Raw genomic sequence first — 19367 nt, 5'->3', positions numbered from 1 at the left:
GGCCTCAAGCCTTTAACGGAACTTTAACGGGCGTAGCGTTTCTACTCGTGAAAATGAATTATTTTGCAGGATATTAATAAAAGAAGAAGGTTACCACCTTTCTTTTTATGAGTCTGAAAGGAAGACTGTTTAAAGTTATAAGGAAAATCTCTGAATATGTGCCACACAGAACCATCCACTTCCTGTTCCTGAAAGCTGCTGAGTCGGCACTGCTGATGAGTCAGATCAGAGTGGCTCACTGTGAAATGTGAAAGCCAAAACTTTAAACTTTCCACGTGTTGGGTTTCAGCTCCACCGTCATGTGCATGTTGGAACCTCATCAGCTTTAATCATCGTTCATTTAAAGCAGATTTATAATAATCTGCTGATGCCTGAAACGTTTCAAACATTTAAGTCAGCGGTCTGTATCACAAACCAGAGTCACGTGCTCGTGGTTATGACACAAAGCTGCCACACTGTACAGTTCTGCTCTGAAGAACACAAACCCTTAAATCTGTCATTCATTGAAAAGTTCAACTTTTAACAGACGAGTGAGTGTGAGTCTCTGTGATGGACTGACAACCCGTCACAGGCGTACCCGCCTTTAGCCCGATGGCAGCTCCCAAAGAGCCTTCCACTGCCTCATTTCTCTCCTCAGGTCTTTAACGGGCTTCAGGTCTTTAACAGGCCTTTCCTTTAACGGGCCTTTCCTTTAACGGGCCTTTACTGGGCCTCTGGCCTTTAACTGGCCTTTAACTGGCCTTTAACGGGCCTTTAACGGGCCTTTAACGGGCCTCAGGTCTTTAACGGGCCTTTCCTTTAACGGGCCTTTAGTGGGCCTCTGGCCTTTAACTGGCCTTTAACGGGCGTAGCGTTTCTACACGTGAAAATTAATTATTTTGCAGGATATTAATAAAAGAAGAAGAAGGGGCACCACCTTTCTTTTTATGAGTCTGAAAGGAAAACTGTTTAAAGTTATAAGGAAAATCTCCACTGAAGCTAAGTCCGACACTTAAGAATTGATGTAACGCTCTGATCATTTACAAGAACATTTATTTAAACAGTACTTCAAGATTATACGCAAACAGTCGATAAAAGGACAGTAACAGGGATAATTTGCAGTGTTTACAATAAAATACGGGTTGAGAGAGAGGTATAACTAAAATGGGGAAACGATGGATTGATGAGTCTGATAAGAGTCTGTAAGTCTGGCCTCTCGCTACCCTGAGGTCAGTATTGGTTAATTAATCTTGACAGCACCTAACACAGGCCAACAGCACCACGTCTGAGAAGAAAATAGGAGGCGCTGTAAACCGTCTGAACGGGCATCAATTCCTGTCTGCTGCCAACAGCTGAAACCTGAACAGAATTAGTGGTGTTGATGTTCCGTCTCGCTGCTTTCTCTTCCCGTTGCTGTTGTTCTTCCTCTTTTCTTCTTAATATTTCATTCTGCAGCGACCACAGATAAATAAAGCATCAAATCATCTGGTTATGTTGTGGTTTGTAAAGCTGCCAGCACAGGATTTACTTGCATTTTATGGTTCGTTAAGTGCTGCTCTGCGAGGCCCAAAATTCCTAAGACAGGTGTGCTGTAGACAGTTATGTCATTTTTATTAAGGTCCTGTTTAAAATACAGCTTTTGAGGCATTTTCAATATTGCCTCGGTAAGTGCTTTTCAATGCATTTTCCCATTGCATTGTGGGTATTTTCAAACTTCCCCTCACTCTCAGTTTAAAGGAGAAACGCAGATCAGATTCATAACATGAAGCTGTTATAACAGGGCAGCCATCTTGGCTCTGCCCTCATATACAGTCTTAGAACAGAGCAGGCTAACAAGGCGTTGCTCCGGTAACAGGAGCAGGTGCTGCTCGTCTGTGTCACTGACATGTACGCTCACTATGGCTTCTTAAAATTAGACTATAATTTTGACTGTAGCCTAATGTCTCGAACAAACGGCCGCTGTTCGAAAAGTAAAAGTCGTATCCGAATAATTCTTGAACTGTCAGCGTCCCAAGAGACGGCAGAAGCCAGTGGTGTAATTTTCATTCGGCCACTATGTTAGGCTCTTTTTCTATGGCAGTTTTAAAATCATTTTTCACCTGAATTTTATGATTTTAGGCGTTTATAATGGGCGGAATGTCAGCTGGAGGGCCGACTCTCTGCGCTCAGAGGCGATTTGTGAGAAATCTGTGAGGCAGAGCACAATGAGTGACAAAAATACCTACGTTTTGAAGTAAAAAAATTTTGGACATGAGAGACATTTGTTTGAGGAATTGGTGCAGTATCAAATTTTGAGAGAGAAACAGAGTGGGAGAAGCACCTCGGCCGAGATGTAGTCTTCCTCAAATGTAAACTGCCGTTGTGTCAAAGCTGTATAATGTATCAACAAACCCTTTAGTTCAGTTAAAGCCGAGAGTCTCCTGTCACATATAAACTTTGAATGAGGTCTGTGTGATGCTGTATGGCTGAGTTATGAGGCCTCCAAAATAGGGCATTTTGGCGCCCGTTGACCGCTCCTGTATTTCATTGTTGTTTTTCCAGGTTTTGTTGCTCCTGTCCCATCTCTTATGAGACGTGTTCCTTATTTACTCTCGAAACAAAGAGACCTGCGAGGAGAAAGGCAGTTTAAAAAGTTTAAATCATCTTCAGAGGTACAAAATACAAAAATATCTGACTGCAAGATTGAAGAAAGGTTATTTTTTAGACTGTGGGTTAAACATGCAGGAACAACCGAAGCTGCAGTGGTTACCAGCAGAGTGTGACTTACAGGGGGTTTGACTCCCCCCCCAATTACGACTTCACCCCCCATGTATGTTACAATCAGTGGCGGCTCCTGACATTTTTTTTTAGGTAGTGCAGTTTCCAGTCTGTGAAAGCTGCATCAGAGTGTGCTGTGCGAAGCTGAACCGATTGCACTGATGCATACCTGTTATGTTCCCACACAGGAAATAAAATGTCCAATCGTCCAGAAACTCCTTGTCTTCCTTAAATAAACACAACGCAGAGTCGAGGGGTTATTTGGTCTGCCAAATAACCAAAGTGACTCTGCAATTTTCCCCGTTATGTCCATAAGTACCATAAAAGTCCATAGGACTAAGGTATATTTGTCTAGGTAGCATAATTTATTGTAATAATCTTTAATTATTTTTTGTTATTTTTTGCATAATTTTCCAATCAGTTAATATTACACCTTAACCATTATTTATTTATTTTCCTCATATTGTTCCAGGATTCTATGAAATAAGTAAACACATAAGCTCTTAATGATAAGATTCATTCAATTTTCATTCTAAAGAATGTAATTAAAATGACAGCATATAAATCCAAGTGAAGTGTTTGTTGAAGTTTTGGAAAATATGACTTAGAAAAGCATAACCAATTGTCAAACATGGTTAAGTGCAGCTTACTTATGTGAGATTTCTCTCTTTTTTAAATATAATACTGCACCATTAACAATGAATGTGTCATTATACATTATATAAAAGATTTAAATCATTACAAGTCAATGACTGAGCACAAAAGGGTAAGTTATTTAGCTACATCAAATACTACCTGGAAAAATAGCAGGGTTGGTGGAGCCCTCGGTTTCATCTTTGCCTCGCTGCAAGGCGAGCCCGAAAATCCTGCAAAATTCTTCCAAACTTCTTCGTAGAATGTTTTTTTTTTTTTTCTTTATTGAAAACCACAATTTTACAACAACAACGTAGAATGTTCATGGTCCCGCGCAACAGACATATGACGAAAGCACGTCGTGCGTCGTTTGTGCGAGCACATAAACCCTCATAGAAAATGCATTGGGAGCAGGATTTTTGAAAAACGGACGTACCATTCATGTCAATGGGAGCTTCCTGGTGCAAATTCGACCCTGACAGAAATCGCACAAAATGGGCGTAGCAACACCAGGCGCGACCTTAATCTGATTGGACAATGACATATACAACCAGTTTGCCTGCAGTAGATCAGTCCCGCCTTAGCAACTAGATTAAAAAAAAAAAAAAAACTCTGTGTTTGGTAGTGCGTCGCACAAATCGCCCCTATGGAGGAGCCGCCACTGGTTACAATACACAGTATATTCCATGTTCATGCCAGGAAGATGCTTGTAGTAAAATGTCAGACACCCCTGAAGCGGACTGTACCATTTCATTGTCTGTCTGCCTGGCTAGCATCCAAGTCGGTGCGTGCACAAACAAAAAAATCCCGCCAGAGTGCCGTGTTGCAAGAAGCTGCAGATGTATGTAAGCAGCTATCTAACTAGTTTATTACTTAAATACTCACTTTCAGAGTTTCAGACAAATGCTAACGTGCGTTTATGGCTTTCCATCTAAATGTAAAATGTGAATGTTAGCTTACATGTTATTAAATGTTAGCTTTGTGCCCTTTGCGCGTCACTTTATTAACCTGCAGACGTGCACTGTGGTCACGTTGTAAACAATGCCTAAAGCCTGGTGTGTTGCTCATGTTGATCCAGCTGTTGCTCCTGATGTTGATCCTGATGTTGCTCATCTTGATCCTGATGTGTCTCCTGATGTTGCTCATCTTGATCCAGCTGTTGCTCCTGATGTTGATCCTGATGTTGCTCATCTTGATCCAGCTGTTGCTCCAGCTGTTGCTCCTGATGTTGCTCATCTTGATCCAGCTGTTGCTCCTGATGTTGCTCATCTTGATCCAGCTGTTGCTCCTGATGTTGCTCATCTTGATCCAGCTGTTGCTCCAGCTGTTGCTCCTGATGTTGCTCATCTTGATCCAGCTGTTGCTCCAGCTGTTGCTCCTGATGTTGCTCATCTTGATCCAGCTGTTGATCCAGCTGTTGCTCCAGCTGTTGATCCAGCTGTTGATCCTGATGTTGCTCCTGTTGTTGCTCATCTTGATCCAGCTGTTGCTCCAGCTGTTGCTCCAGCTGTTGCTCCTGATGTTGCTCATCTTGATCCTGATGTTGCTCATCTTGATCCAGCTGTTGCTCCAGCTGTTGCTCCTGCTGTTGCTCCTGATGTTGTTGCTCCATTTGATCCCGGTCTTGTTGCTGTTCCTGCTGCTGTCTCTGTTCAGGTTGTTGCCGTGGCTCCTGATGTAGTTCTGCTATCGTGGTTCCTCCTTCCGAGTCAATCCCCTGCAATGCAGAAGGTTTTGGATTACTCGAGTCTTCAATAAGTTCTTCTGCTAAATTCAAACATTGCATTCAACAAATGCATTTTGTTAAGATACGGTGCTATGAAAACCAAAAATGCAGCAACCAGACGATAACAAAGTTCTACCTGGATGCCACTTGGTCCTGGTTCATTGGACCCAGCCGGGTTCTGTGGTGTTCTGTTCCCCTGAATATGGCGACTGAAGTACTGAGGAGTTATAATACAACAGAGTACAGAGAGTCAGTCTGGTGGTCGTAGCCTCCATGTCCACATAACACGTCACGTCTGAATCCTGCGTTGTCTTTCTGTTACGCTGCTATTTCATCTTGTTTGTCTCTTTAAAGGAGGAACATTTTAGTGGTGCCTGGTGTCTCATTTTATGAAGGATTGGTCAATCATTTATCATCAGCTTTGCTCCCGTTGTTGCTGTGAATTTACTTCTGTTGTTTGTGCTTCTGCACCAAACACCAGTTCAGAATACCCACACTTTTTGGAGTCCCTGGAGGAGCACCCTCCAAAAACCGAGTTCCAGCCTCGTTTTGGTGTTGATGAAGGTAGTCCGGCTAGTTTGCTGGGGTTTAAAAAATAAAGCGTTTTGCTTCTCAGAACAACAGAGTAATACATTTGCATCACAAAATCGTTCTCCAGGAAAAAATCAGAACTGGGGGCGGTCTGTGGCGTAGTGGGTACAGCAGGCGCCCCATGTACAGAGGCTATAGTCCTCGTGCAGCTGGCCCCGGTTCAAATCCCGCATCGGACGGCCCTTTGCTGCGTGTTATTTCCCTCTCTCTGCCCCTTGCTTCCTGTCTCTCTTCACTGTCCTATAATAAAGGCATTAAAAGCCCCAAAAAATATTAAAAAAAAAAAAAGAGCTCACAATCTCTTGGCCCTATTTTCTCTCCCTTCGTATCACTGCCTGCTGCCGCCTGCCAACAGCCGCGCCTGTTACGGTGTTTGCTGCTCGCTCTGCACAGCAGGCAGTGATACGAAGGGAGAGAAAATAGCGCCAAGAGATTGTGAGGTCTGACTTTTTCCTGGAGCAGGACTACCTTCATCAACACCAAAACGAGGCTGGAACTCTGCTCACAGGACGCAGCAGGGGGTAAGAAGATGTTCAGAAATGATGCTGCTGATATGGGATGTCATACAGCTTCATGTCAGAAGAGGAGAACTGTCCCTTTAAGGTGTCGTGTGATTCCACTTGCCATGAAAAAACTCTTCACACAACACACAAAATAAGTCCTACTCAGGGTGGAACGGTACAAAAAACTCACGGTTCGGTACATTTTCCGTACAGTGCCGAAGGAGGCGTGTAGCGAGGTTCGAGCACATGTAATAGATATCTGAATCCTGCCTCTTCTACAGTGGAATATGGGCGCATAGCAGATGCGATGTAGATTCCAATTGCTTCGGTAATTGGGGCCTCCATGCAAGTGCATGGCAAGGCACTTATTACTATTCCCTTGGCAAAAGTCTATGGGATTTAACATTGAAAACGTGTCTCTTTATTTATTTATAGGCTATATTTATTCTTCCGTCCACATTTACATCCCAACAATATATATATCAAAACGACCGGCTCGATGAGTTTTCGCGGGCTATTACTTTTATTGAAGATTGGAGTTACCATGGCGACGTAATAAGCAAAAAACAGCCCCCCAAAGCCCCCCTAGGAATAAACAGGGGGATGACCTGGAAAAATCATAAAAAACCCAAAATTTTTCATCATGCCTTAACCTAGAAACGCCATTCAAATGTCAGTTTGTAGATACGTCCGTGCTGTGTTCAGAAGTGAAGACGCCATGTCGATACCTGCTACGGATTTCCCACAGCATGCCTCCAAGCGACCCAAAGTTTTGGCCAAAATCTGCAAAATGTGAATTTTTAGAGCACAACTGCCATTTCATTAGAGTGTGGGAAGAGCAAGAGTTCTGACCTCAGATTCATTTTCGAATCGCCCTCACGCCTACAAATATCGCTCCAATGCCATTATGTACTGTCATAATATAGGCACGCATGTTGGGATTCATAAAATGTTTTCATATTTCATCTAGGGCTGACCGTTTGCTCTCAGAGCCCCTCAGAGCAAAGTGATGTCGGGGCTCAAAGACCTCAAATCCCCATTTTAATTCATCCAATTCTCAGAATCTCAGCAGCTCCTGCAGCCCTCCTTTCTCTCATCCGTGCTTTCACTGTGAATGTGCTACAGATCTGAAACGCGGGAATATTGAAGTCCAAAGGCGTCCCTCGCTCATTCTGCGAGAATTTCTTCTGTAGCTCTTACGGTTTCCGAATGGGAAGCATCTGTTCGTAGAGGTTTTTTGGCTCTGAGAAGCCTGAGTCTCATATAATTAGTGTAGCCGCAGCTGGGGCAGCTTAACTGTCAGTTAAATGTTACCATAGAAACAAGGCTATTAGTGGCCCAGCCAGTCCTTTGCCGATTTAAAGGGACAGTTCGCCTATTTAAAGGGACAGTTCGCCGCTTTAAAGGGCCAGTTCACCGCTTTAAGAAGAAGCATCCATGTCATCCTTTGATGCCGTTTAGGCTTGAATGCTTCTTCTTTAGGCCTTGCGAATCATTCCTGAGCAGCCGTGATTGGTTGAGCGATACGCACACTTTGGCCGGCCCCTTCTAAATTTCTTCAGAAATTTTCTAGTTTTTTTTGCTCTGCATGTATTCGTATCTAGGGGTTGTTGTAATACATTTGGGAGACGTAATTGGTCGGGTCTTTTCATAGTTCTTATAGAACGCATCTGACGGAGGTGTGTGGTGGTCGGTAGCTACGCCCCATGTCATGCTATCACAGCTGAAATGTTTCATCATACCACACAGACAGAACCGGCGTGTGTTTAATAAGTTAAACTTACACGTTGTCTCCTTTGTTTGCGGCGCGCTGCTCTCCTTTCTTCCTTCATGAAACGAAAAAGTATCGCCTGCGCTTGATCCTGACTCTCTCTGTGAGCTCTTCCAGCCTCCATGTTAGACGCCTGATGTGATCGTCCATGATTAATATCACCATCATGCAGACCATGAACACGGTGGCCTCCCCGCTCTCCATATTAGCTTCTTTGTGGTGTTTTTTTCTTCTCTCGGGTTTTGTTTTGTTGTTGAATGTGGCGCTAAATGGCTAACGGCTAACACGTCACTGACGCGGACGGCTGCGCGCGGCGCATCAGGTCCCGACTCATGTGCAATGCAAACTGAAACAGTTCCGCTGGGGAAGGACAGTTATCAGAATGAAATTCGAGTAGGACAGTTCTGATAACTGCGTTCTTATCACTACTCTGTCCGAAAGCGTATATCTCTACGGATCAATCAGAGCTTGCATGTGGCAGTGTTTAAATCGGTCCTGAAGGAAACTCTTGCAAAATAACAGTTCCGCGTTCAGATCAATATTAAACTTCCGTACCGTGTGTATTCTGCGTGGCAATGTGCGTACCGAACCGTGATGGTTCGGTACGAATACATAAACCGTGCCGGCCCTAAGTCCTACGGTTCTGGAGGTTAAGGTTGTTACCCCCGGTGGTGAACAACAGTCGGATCTCGCTGTCTCCCTGGTAGGTGCACGAGTTATGAGCTCAACTATATCATCAACATAAATGCTGACGGTATTTTTGTCTTTTTTTGTTTATAAAATGGCTAAGTGCTGCATGTCGTTAGCTAACCTGGACTTTCCTTTCACATTTTTCAGATGTGTGTACTGACTGTCTTAATTCCCCACCAGAAATAAAAGGCAAGTTTGCCAACAGTGACCGTCTTCTTCAGTGATAAACATAATGCAAGAGAGAGTAAAAAGCCGCTTTATACTAACAGTTCTAACAACATGCACAATGAGAGACGGAGTAAATGTCAGTTAGAGACGACCCAATCTGTGTGAAGAGCAACATACCTGTAAATATGTCTGAGTTTGTTGATCTACATCAAGGTTCTGACCTTAAGGGAAAAAGAAGAATATTCAGGATGTGAACCTGAAGAATATTTAAAGGTGCAGGTGCGGTAATTATAAAGCTGTAACATCTGAGCAGAAAGAAGCTGATGAGTGTTGGTTATTCACCTGGAGGTCCTGTCCTGTCAATCAGTTCCTCAGCAACATGGAAACATTCCCTCAACCGTCCAGCTTTAAATTTGTTTTTAATATTTTCACGCAGCTCAGCTTTCGCTTTTGATCTCAGAACCTCATCCAACACACTTTCCTCTTCTTCCGCAATCAGTTTATCATACAGAATTCTTTTATCACAGCATCCTCCTTCTTCTGCACAGCAGTTCTTCCAGCAAGGTGATGAGATCCCGATTGCAACGACGAGGATTCCCAAGATCACAATGAAGCCAATCAGCTAAAAACAGATCAGAGGTACATGTTTAATCACAGTGTTACTCTGCTCATTCAGTGATGTCACAGTGATGCAGACTAACCAGTTAGAATAAATACCACGCTGTAACGAATTGCTGTATATTTACTGTGGAATTACAACAGTATCCTACTGTATCTTACAATAATTGTAAAATACTGTTGAATATTCATCCCTCACATGTAAATTAACAGTTAAATCAGTCATTTAACAATACCAGTAGATAACTGTAATTTAACAGAATAAAACAGTATATGTAATGAATTCTTGTAAATTTAATTTACGGTGGATTACTACAGTATCTTACTGCATTTTAAAATAATTGTAAAATACTGTTAAGTATTCATGCTTACATGTAAATTAACAGTAATAAACTGTAATTTAACAGAATAAAACAGTATTTTCTGTCAAGCAGTGGAGACATCCCTTCTCAAGTCCAGTCATTATCCATCAGCATCTTACTGCGGGCTTACTATCCTATTTTGATGAAAGCATTTCTTTACTGATCAAACTCCTCATTTTTTAGTGACAATATACTAACTGTGGAATTTCCACAGAGCAGTTAAAAGTTATGCTTTACTTTGCAGCAGCGGCTGGCCAGCAGAGGGCGCTAGGGCGCCGCCCTCCCAACATAAAGCATCAATCATAAGAATTTTACAAAAAATTGCCTATTTTAGAGGCCTTATAACTCAGCCATACAGCATCACACATACCTCATTCAAAGTTTATATGTGACAGGAGCCTTTCAGCTTTAACTGAACCAAAGGGTTTGTTGATACATTATACAGCTTTGACACAACGGCAGTTTACGTTTTAGGAAGACTACATCTCAGCTGAGGTGTCTCTCCCACTCTTCTTCTCACTCTAAATTCGATACTGCACCAATTCCTCGAACAAATTTCTCTCATGTCCAAAATATCTGCCCGATCTGGACAAATTTTACTTCAAAACGTAGGCATTTTTGTCCTCTTTCACCCAAAGTCACACTCATTGTGCTCTGCCACACAGATTTATCACAAAATGCCTCTGAGCGCAGAGGTCGCCTCCATTTTCATTATAAAGGCCTAAAGTCATCAAATTCAGGTGAAAAATTATTTTAAAACTGCCATAAAAAACGAGCCACACATAGTAGCCAAATGAAAATTACACCGCTGGCTTCTGCCGTCTCTTAGGGCGCTGACGGTTCAAAAATTATTCGGATACGACTTTTACTTTTCGAACAGCGACCGCTTGTTCGAGTGCAGTCAAAATTATAGAGCGATTTTAAGAAGCCATAGTGAACGTACATGTCAGTGACACAGACGAGCAGCACCTGCTCCTGTTACCGGAGCAACGCCTTGTTAGCCTGCTCTGTTCTAAGACTGCTTATGAGGGCAGAGCCAAGATGGATGCCCTGTTATAACAGCTTCATGTTATGATCTGATCTGCGTTTCTCCTTTAAACTGATAGTGAGGGGAAGTTTGAAAATACCCACAATGCAATGGGAAAATGCATTGAAAAGCACTTAACAAGGCCATTTTGAAAACGCCATAAAAGCTGTATTTTAAACAGGACCTTGATAAAAAATTTAATAACTGTCTTCAGCAGACATGTCTTATGTCTTATGTCAATGGGAAAATCGATTGAAAAGCACTTAACGAGTAAAAAATGCCAACAACTTCCCTATTTTGGGGGCCTCTTAACTCCATACGCCATACGACATCATTCAAAGTTTATATGTGACAGGAGACTCTCAACTTCAACTGAACCAAACAGTTTGTTGATATGGCGGGCAGTAGATTGGCACCCATCAAAATCTCTTCAGAAATTTTCTAGTATTTGTCAGTGTTATAGTGTTATTCCATGATGGAATAAAGTAATTGTTGAATGTATAAACTTTTAAGTGGAAATAAATGACATTTTACTTTACTTTTTTGCATTAACTCATTTTAAAACGTTTGACAATCACTGGATGTGGCACAGCCTAAAAATTTATCTTACCAGCCGCCACTGTCTTCATTGAGCCAGCATGCATAGAAACCATATGTTGAATATAGAAACTGAGGCAGACAAAAGTTTAGTAGAAGTTCTTAAGTGAAATAACTTATTAAGTGAAATTAAATATCAGCTGAATAAGTTTAAAGTGAGGCGCAGTACTGTCGGTTCTGGGAAGCGGTGTTAGAGTTAGTTCTGAACAGTGATGAATGTGAGTTGTTGCTGAATGTGTTTCTGAACCACTCTAAGCACTAGAAGGCAAGATGTTATTAAAATACAAGAAAGTCGAGCTGTGTGTTTATTGTAGGACTTCTGGATGTTGACTGGCTGTTAGGATGACTGTGGTAGTCTAGGGCTGGGTATTTGAAAAGCCCTGCATACTTTGGTTTTAAATTGGTGAGGATTTATACGAATGCAAAAATAGCAGATTTTATAACACAGTGGCATATAACTGTAAAATTACCAAAACCCACAATTCTCCTACTGTCATGTACCGTAATCCAAAATGCGTTATTATACCGTTAAATAAATTACGGTAGATGCACTGTAAAATTACTAAAACACAGTTATCCTACCGTCATGTACTGTAATCCAAATTACAGTATTATACTGTTTGATAGATAACAGTAGTTGCACTGTAAAATAACTACAACACCTACCATTATTCTACGGTCATATACTGTAATCCAAAAAAACGGTAATATACTGTTCAAATAAATAACAGTAGTAGCACTGTAAAATACTGGCAGCAGGTATTTTACTGTTATTTTACAGGGAAATTCTTTACAGTGTAATTATAACCAAAGAGTTCAAACAGTTTAACACTCACCCTGGATGTATTTTTCAGTTCAGCGATGATCAGTTGTTCCTCAGCTGTGATGTTTGTTTTGCAGGGTAACCGTGGGTGAGCAGTGTAATTATTATAACAGCAGACATACCAGTCTCCATCAATGAACACAGAGACGGACCACAGGCAACCCACAAGACCTGCTTTGAAAAATCTGAGGAAAAATATTACGCAAAACTGGCATCCGCAGCATCCACAGCATGATGCCTCCCGTTCATTCTGCTGCCTTTCCACTCGTTCATTCTGCTGCTCTTCCACTCGTTCATTCTGCTGCCTTTCCACTCGTTCATTCTGCTGCCTTTCCACTCGTTCATTCTGCTGCTCTTCCACTCGTTCATTCTGCTGCCTTTCCACTCGTTCATTCTGCTGCTCTTCCACTCGTTCATTCTGCTGCCTTTCCACTCGTTCATTCTGCTGCTCTTCCACTCGTTCGTTCTGCTGCCCTTCCACTCGTTCATTCTGCTGCCTTTCCACTCGTTCATTCTGCTGCCCTTCCACTCGTTCATTCTGCTGCCTTTCCACTCGTTCATTCTGCTGCCTTTCCACTCGTTCATTCTGCTGCTCTTCCACTCGTTCATTCTGCTGCTCTTCCACTCGTTCATTCTGCTGCCGTCCTCCTCCACATGTACATTTACATGAACATGTACACGTATATCTGCAGCTCCAAAAAACCTTCTTGTCCGTCCAGAGTATCACGAGAAATATGATAACAACTGGCGTTGCCATGTAGATATTACAGTCTTTATCATCTGGTTTACAGGTGCATGTAACTTCTCTCTCAAGCAGAACGTTGTAGGTGAAACTCACAACGATGGTGACAAAGACGCTGACTTTCTCGAAAGGAAAATTCGCCAGGAAGCTCTTCATCTTTGGTGGACAGTTAGTATCTGCTGAACGCTGAAACTTCAAAATGATTTCCTGTTTTTTAAGAAGATAACTTTTATATTCTCATGGGAGCCACACCTGCTGCTCCACCTCCATCAGTGAGATTAAAGTCAGAGGGAGGTGTTTCTGGGCAGCAAAGTCACTCTAACTCTCTGTTAACGCTGACATATGAGTCCTGAAGAAGATGACAGAAGCTGTGCTTATCGGTTAAACACAAACACAGATCACACTGAACAGCTGAAAAAAGTTTTGTTTTCCTAGAGGATTTCATTTAAAGTTCATTGAAAGACCTGAATTTTCACAAAGATTGAAATAACCACCTAATGTTTCCCAGACTTGAATTTAAAATAGTGACGATTAAAGGTTAGAAGCTGAAAAACATACAGAACAGTATCTGTTCCCACTGGTTGCAACACTTTCACTTTCATTACAGTTTGTTAGAGACTTAGACAGACTTTAGTCATTTAAAAGCACAATTGAGTAAGATTACGATGCAAAGCTCCAAGAAAACAGAAGACAAGTAAAACAGTATCAATATGAAGTATATAAAATATAAAAGAAATAGAAACCGAATAAAAAATATATGACTTATTTACAGAAGTGTAGCATCTTGCAGAAAATGATATGTGGCAGCAGGATGTATTATAACAATATAGTTCATGTAAAGTTACTAGTGTCTCATATGATTGGAGGGGGGGTTGTTGGGAGTTTGGCAGTCTTATGGTGGGGGGATGAAGCTGTGGTGTAATCTGGCTGTTCTACTCTTGATGAAAAAAAACCTTTTTCTGAACCTCTTACCAGAGGGCGGCAGGGAAAACAGTCAATAGCCGCATTCGGACTGTAGGAACCTTCTGCAGCTCCTATAACCTTTTAATCCACAGGGCCGTTTTCTCCCGCATTCAGACATACAGGAACTGGGGACCACGGCCCTCTGGAACTAGGGACCACGGCCCTCGGGAACTAGGGACCACGGCCCTCTGGAACTAGGGACCACGGCCCTCGGGAACTAGGGACCACGGCCCTCTTGAACTAGGGACCACGGCCCTCTGGAACTAGGGACCACGGCCCTCTGGAACTAGGGACTGCGGCCCTCGGGAACTAGGGACCACGGCCTTCTTGCTCTTCATCCTGGGACAACACCGCACTGATGCCCACATCACTGCCGTCTGTGTCAAAAATTAAGGGGTCGCTGAAGATTGGGCTAAGCCAACACAGGGACCTCAATAAGGGCCACCCAGAGCTTGGCAGAAGCATTGGCCCAGTCCCTACTCCATTGGAAAGCTTGTCCTTTCTGGGTCAGTCGATGTAGGGGACTGGCAATGGTAGCAAAGTCTCCAACCCTTGGGTCTTGGTCCAGCAGTTCCAAGTAGAGTCCCGGGACGAATCAACGAGATGGTGGACCCAGTGTTCACTAAGGCCCTGCATTGGGTGCCGTTGATGTCACAGTCCATGTACAGTCCAAGAGCTCGGCCAAGATGGCCAAGTCATGGTTGTGGCATGGAAGGGGAGGTTGAGGTAATCTTGGATGAAAGTTCTCCCACTGTGCCACTTGGTATGGGAATTGATTTTTACGATTCCAATTCCATTTTCGATTCTGCTTAACGATTCAGTTCTTTGTCGGTTCCCTTATCGATTTTCATTTGGAGAAAAAGGACAACAAACCGGTCGATTAGCATCAACGTTGTTTAGACGTGAACTGGGGGTAGTACCACCAGCCTCTGGCTCTGAGCCAGTCAGGCTCTGTCTCTCATGATTTCCTCTAAATGTAATGCCTGAGAAGGCATTCATTTAACCTTAACCGTTACTAACAGCAGCTTTTACAATCAGGCAAATGGCGCTAACATGATAGGCAGTGTTTGTTAGTTAGTTAGTTAGCTGCAGTGTTAGCCGAGGACATGCTAACGTTGCTAACGTTGCTGGGTTCAGATTCACCAACGTTAGTCCGGAGCGGATCGAAAACGCGACATTCATTCATAGTTATTGCATGTTGGTAGTATTTCCTCCCTTTGGTGAAATATTCACTTTGCAAGTTGCCCTGTTGTCGTCTTTTTTAGTAATGTGTAACCAAACTTTCGAGCGTTTGTAACGCTTGGGCGCCATGTTTACTGTTGGCTGCTGGCTGCGCTGGACTCGCCACGCAATGTTACATGGTGACGTCATTCGCGCCCACTGGCATTGATAAGGGAATCGTTTGCAAAATCACCAAAACGATTCCAAGGAATTGAAACACTGGGAACCGGTTCTTAACAAGAACCGGTTTTCGATTCCCATCCCTATGTGCCACCCCATCTTAGTTTAAAGCCAGCTGGGGAGCTGGCTCTCCTGGCGAAGGTGCTGGGCAGTCGCATGCAATGTGGCCTGATTCGCGCACAGGTAGCATCCCTCCATGGACTGCCGGCCAGCTCTCCTGGTTTCCTGTTTCCTGGGTTGGCAGGTTACTTGATAGCAGTGTAATTTGTAGGAGAGTTCACTGACAGTTGAATCATGAGCTGTTTCTTCAACACTGAAGCAGGTAAAAGGCGAAACAGGCGGGTGAGTTTCCTGTGGAAGCTGCTGCTGTGAACCCAAAGCATGCGGCCAAAGATCAAAGTGCACGTGAATCAGTCCATCCTGCAGAAACAAAGCCATCACAGCAGTGTTTCTGATCGTGCTTTATCATTTCACCAACACTTTTTAATGCTTAAATCTTACCATGGTACCAGTTGTTAATGCCCACCAAACATCCATCCATCCATCTTCTATACCCTCTACCTCCTCTTTAGGGTCACGAGGTCAGAGTTTGGAGCCCGTCGGGGTGAGAGAGGTATGAGAGGGAAACAATAGATGCTTTAAACTAAGATCAGCGTTTTCCTGAACTGTTGAATAGTTTTTCATCGATTATCTGTTCAGGATTGTCAGAATTCTGTGATGCAGGGGAACTAAAGAAGAAGAAGAAAAGCCAACCCCTAAAACTGGAACATTGGGAACGGGCCTTCCACCATTTACTTGCCTCTGACAAACGCAGGAATGGGGGCTCCCTGGATGCCAGAATTTGCAGAAGTTGGTAAACTATAGAAACTGCGTGAGTAATTCTTGATCATACCGCTGATATCTGCTACTGGAAGAGGATAGAGCACATCGGAGTCCACCATGGGACACATAAAGGCAATATAAGCATCACTGCACATGGACACATGGTTTTTCTGGACCATTCAGCTCCATACTGACAATACAAGAAATAAAACTTTTCTTCTAGATGTGTAACATCAAAGCTCTCAGGATCGTGGGGGAACTAAATCTCCTCGATAAGGAAGCGATTCCTCGCAGGAGAAGGGATGAAACCCTGGCAAGGCAAACTGGTCTCAGAGCCGTTAGGGCAGTGGTTCTCACGGGGGATTTCCAAGCCCCACCTGCCCCCTGTCGCCCCAACAAAAATATTGACAAATTACATTTCAACTTTATTGAACTAACACCAAGTAACGTCATATTTTATAATGAATCAAAATCAATAACATCAAATAACACAAAGTTCAAAAAGAGAAAATAAAAGCGTTTCATTTGCAATCTGTACAAAAAACAAAAACAACTAAAATGTGTCCCTGCATTAGTGGCTGCAATGAGCCTGTTTTGCACAGCTTCTCAAAATGTGGTTGCAGACTTGAAACTGCCACTCAAGTCTCAATGTTGAGCTGAGATCTGTGTTTTGTTTTCAGAGATGCCACAGCTGAAAAGCATGTGGTTGCATTGCGGGATTCTGTATGTAACCTTGAGATTTGCCATGTCTCCGTTTCCCACACTTTGAGAAGCACTGCGTTAGGGTCAGACTGAGAATGATTCTGCCACCTGGATGAAAAAAAGGCAATTAGAGCAGATACCTCCCACAGAACTGGGGGTGTACAGTTAATTTCAATATGCCTTCAGGAACAGATTAAATGAGAAGCTAGCAGAATACAAGGAGAAGTTTGCACAAGAAGCCGAGAGAGCTGCTGAGTTCCCGACTAAGTGACCCAACGACCAAGCAAATCAACTTTGAAGCCGCTAGAGACAGACCTAACTGAGAAAGTTGTTATTAAAGAGAGAAATAAGTGCCTGAGTGGGACTGTAAAAAGCCTGAGCAGTTCTGGAACAGCTTTCTCTGAACAGAAAGATGGATTAAGACCCACCAACAGGCAGCAAACAGCAGGCCGAACATTACAAACAAGGAAACATCACTGCTGATGACATTTAGGCTGTGTTTGAAACCGCATACTTCTCCTACTACTCATACTAACTTTAACTTTTTTAAGTTCCCGGATGCATACTAAATTCTCCGAAATGTTGGGTATGCATCATGAGGTTACTACTCATACTCAAACTACCCAAGATGCAACGTTACGTGACGTCGCCGATCGTCATTTCCTGTCAAAGCGGCAGTTTCAAGCTAGCTACAACGAGGGTAGGTTCACTTCCTGTTTTCAAAACAAAAGCACCAATTGCATGGTAATGGCTTTCCCTATGATAAAAGGCAACAGGTATTTTATTTTGTGAAAATAACCGGAAGTGCGTTAGCTCACTGCGGCTAGCTTTAGTAGCATCGAATTCGTGTGAACAAAATTGTCAACAGCCGGTATTTTGTCAGGTTTTCAACACGTTGGGGATCTAAACGACTACTTTCTCACCTGAAAATGTTTCGAATGTTGCTAAAGTTTACAGAGTTTAGAGCTTAAGAGAAATCAGCTTCAGGCCGGCTGATTTCGGCTCAGGCAGGAGCGAGATGCATTGTGGGTAAACGCTATGCATACTGTCTGATCGATGAGTATGCAGTATGTAGTATGTAGTATGTAGTATGCAGTATGTAGTTTGAAGTATGCAGCATGCAGTATGCAGCATGCAGTATGTAGTATGCAGTATGCAGTATGTAGTATGCAGTATGTAGTATGCAGTATGTAGTATGAAGTATGCAGTATGTAGTATGTAGTATGCAGTATGTAGTATGCAGTATGTAGTTTGCAGTATGCAGCATGCAGTATGCAGTATGTAGTATGCAGTATGTAGTATGGAGTATGCAGTATGCAGTATGAAGTATGTAGTATGTAGTATGCAGTATGCAGTATGAAGTATGCAGTATGTAGTTTGCAGTATGTAGTATGAAGTATGCAGTATGTAGTTTGCAGTATGTAGTATGAAGTATGCAGTATGCAGTATGTAGTATGCAGTATGCAGTATGAAGTATGTAGTATGCAGTATGTAGTATGTAGTATGCAGTATGAAGTATGCAGTATGTAGTATGCAGTATGAAGTATGAAGTATGCAGTATGCAGTATGAAGTATGCAGTATGTAGTTTGCAGTATGTAGTATGCAGTATGCAGTATGTAGTATGAAGTATGAAGTATGCAGTATGTAGTATGCAGTATGAAGTATGTAGTATGCAGTATGTAGTATGTAGTATGCAGTATGAAGTATGCAGTATGTAGTATGAAGTATGTAGTATGCAGTATGTAGTATGTAGTATGCAGTATGAAGTATGCAGTATGTAGTATGTAGTATGCAGTATGTAGATTGCAATATGCAGTATGTAGTTTGCAGTATGCAGCATGCAGTATGCAGCATGCAGTATGCAGTATGTAGTATGCAGTATGAAGTATGCAGTATGTAGTATGCAGTATGTAGTATGCAGTATGTAGTTTGCAGTATGCAGCATGCAGTATGCAGTATGTAGTATGCAGTATGTAGTATGCAGTATGCAGTATGAAGTATGCAGTATGCAGTATGAAGTATGTAGTATGCAGTATGCAGTATGAAGTATGTAGTATGCAGTATGCAGTATGAAGTATGCAGTATGCAGTATGAAGTATGTAGTTTGCAGTATGCAGCATGCAGTATGTAGTATGCAGTATGAAGTATGCAGTATGTAGTATGTAGTATGCAGTATGTAGTATGCAGTATGTAGTTTGCAGTATGCAGCATGCAGTATGCAGTATGTAGTATGCAGTATGTAGTATGTAGTTTGCAGTATGCAGTATGAAGTATGTAGTATGCAGTATGCAGTATGAAGTATGTAGTATGCAGTATGCAGTATGTAGTATGCAGTATGAAGTATGCAGTATGTAGTATGCAGTATGCAGTATGAAGTATGTAGTATGCAGTATGAAGTATGCAGTATGCAGTATGAAGTATGCAGTATGTAGTATGCAGTATGAAGTATGCAGTATGTAGTATGTAGTATGCAGTATGTAGTATGCAGTAT

General features: G+C 42.5%; 1 protein-coding gene across 1 annotated transcript; it reads right to left on the bottom strand.

Annotated features, from left to right (window-relative positions):
• Nucleotides 1–1077: 1077 nt before the first annotated feature.
• Nucleotides 1078–13185, bottom strand: LOC142390465 (uncharacterized). Its single transcript, XM_075475909.1, has 5 exons — nt 12259–13185; nt 9161–9440; nt 8996–9039; nt 5232–5312; nt 1078–5086 (listed from the first exon to the last, which is right to left on the bottom strand). Exons 1-5 carry the CDS (start codon nt 13141–13143, stop codon nt 4415–4417), a joined length of 1962 nt encoding a protein of 653 aa, XP_075332024.1. The 5' UTR covers nt 13144–13185; the 3' UTR covers nt 1078–4414.
• Between the last annotated feature and the right edge of the window lie 6182 nt (nt 13186–19367).

Source organism: Odontesthes bonariensis, chromosome 10, assembly GCF_027942865.1.
Source record: "Odontesthes bonariensis isolate fOdoBon6 chromosome 10, fOdoBon6.hap1, whole genome shotgun sequence".
NCBI classification, from domain to species: domain Eukaryota; kingdom Metazoa; phylum Chordata; class Actinopteri; order Atheriniformes; family Atherinopsidae; genus Odontesthes; species Odontesthes bonariensis.
Note: the sequence above shows the minus strand (reverse complement) of the source record. Positions and strands in the feature narration are given on the sequence as shown.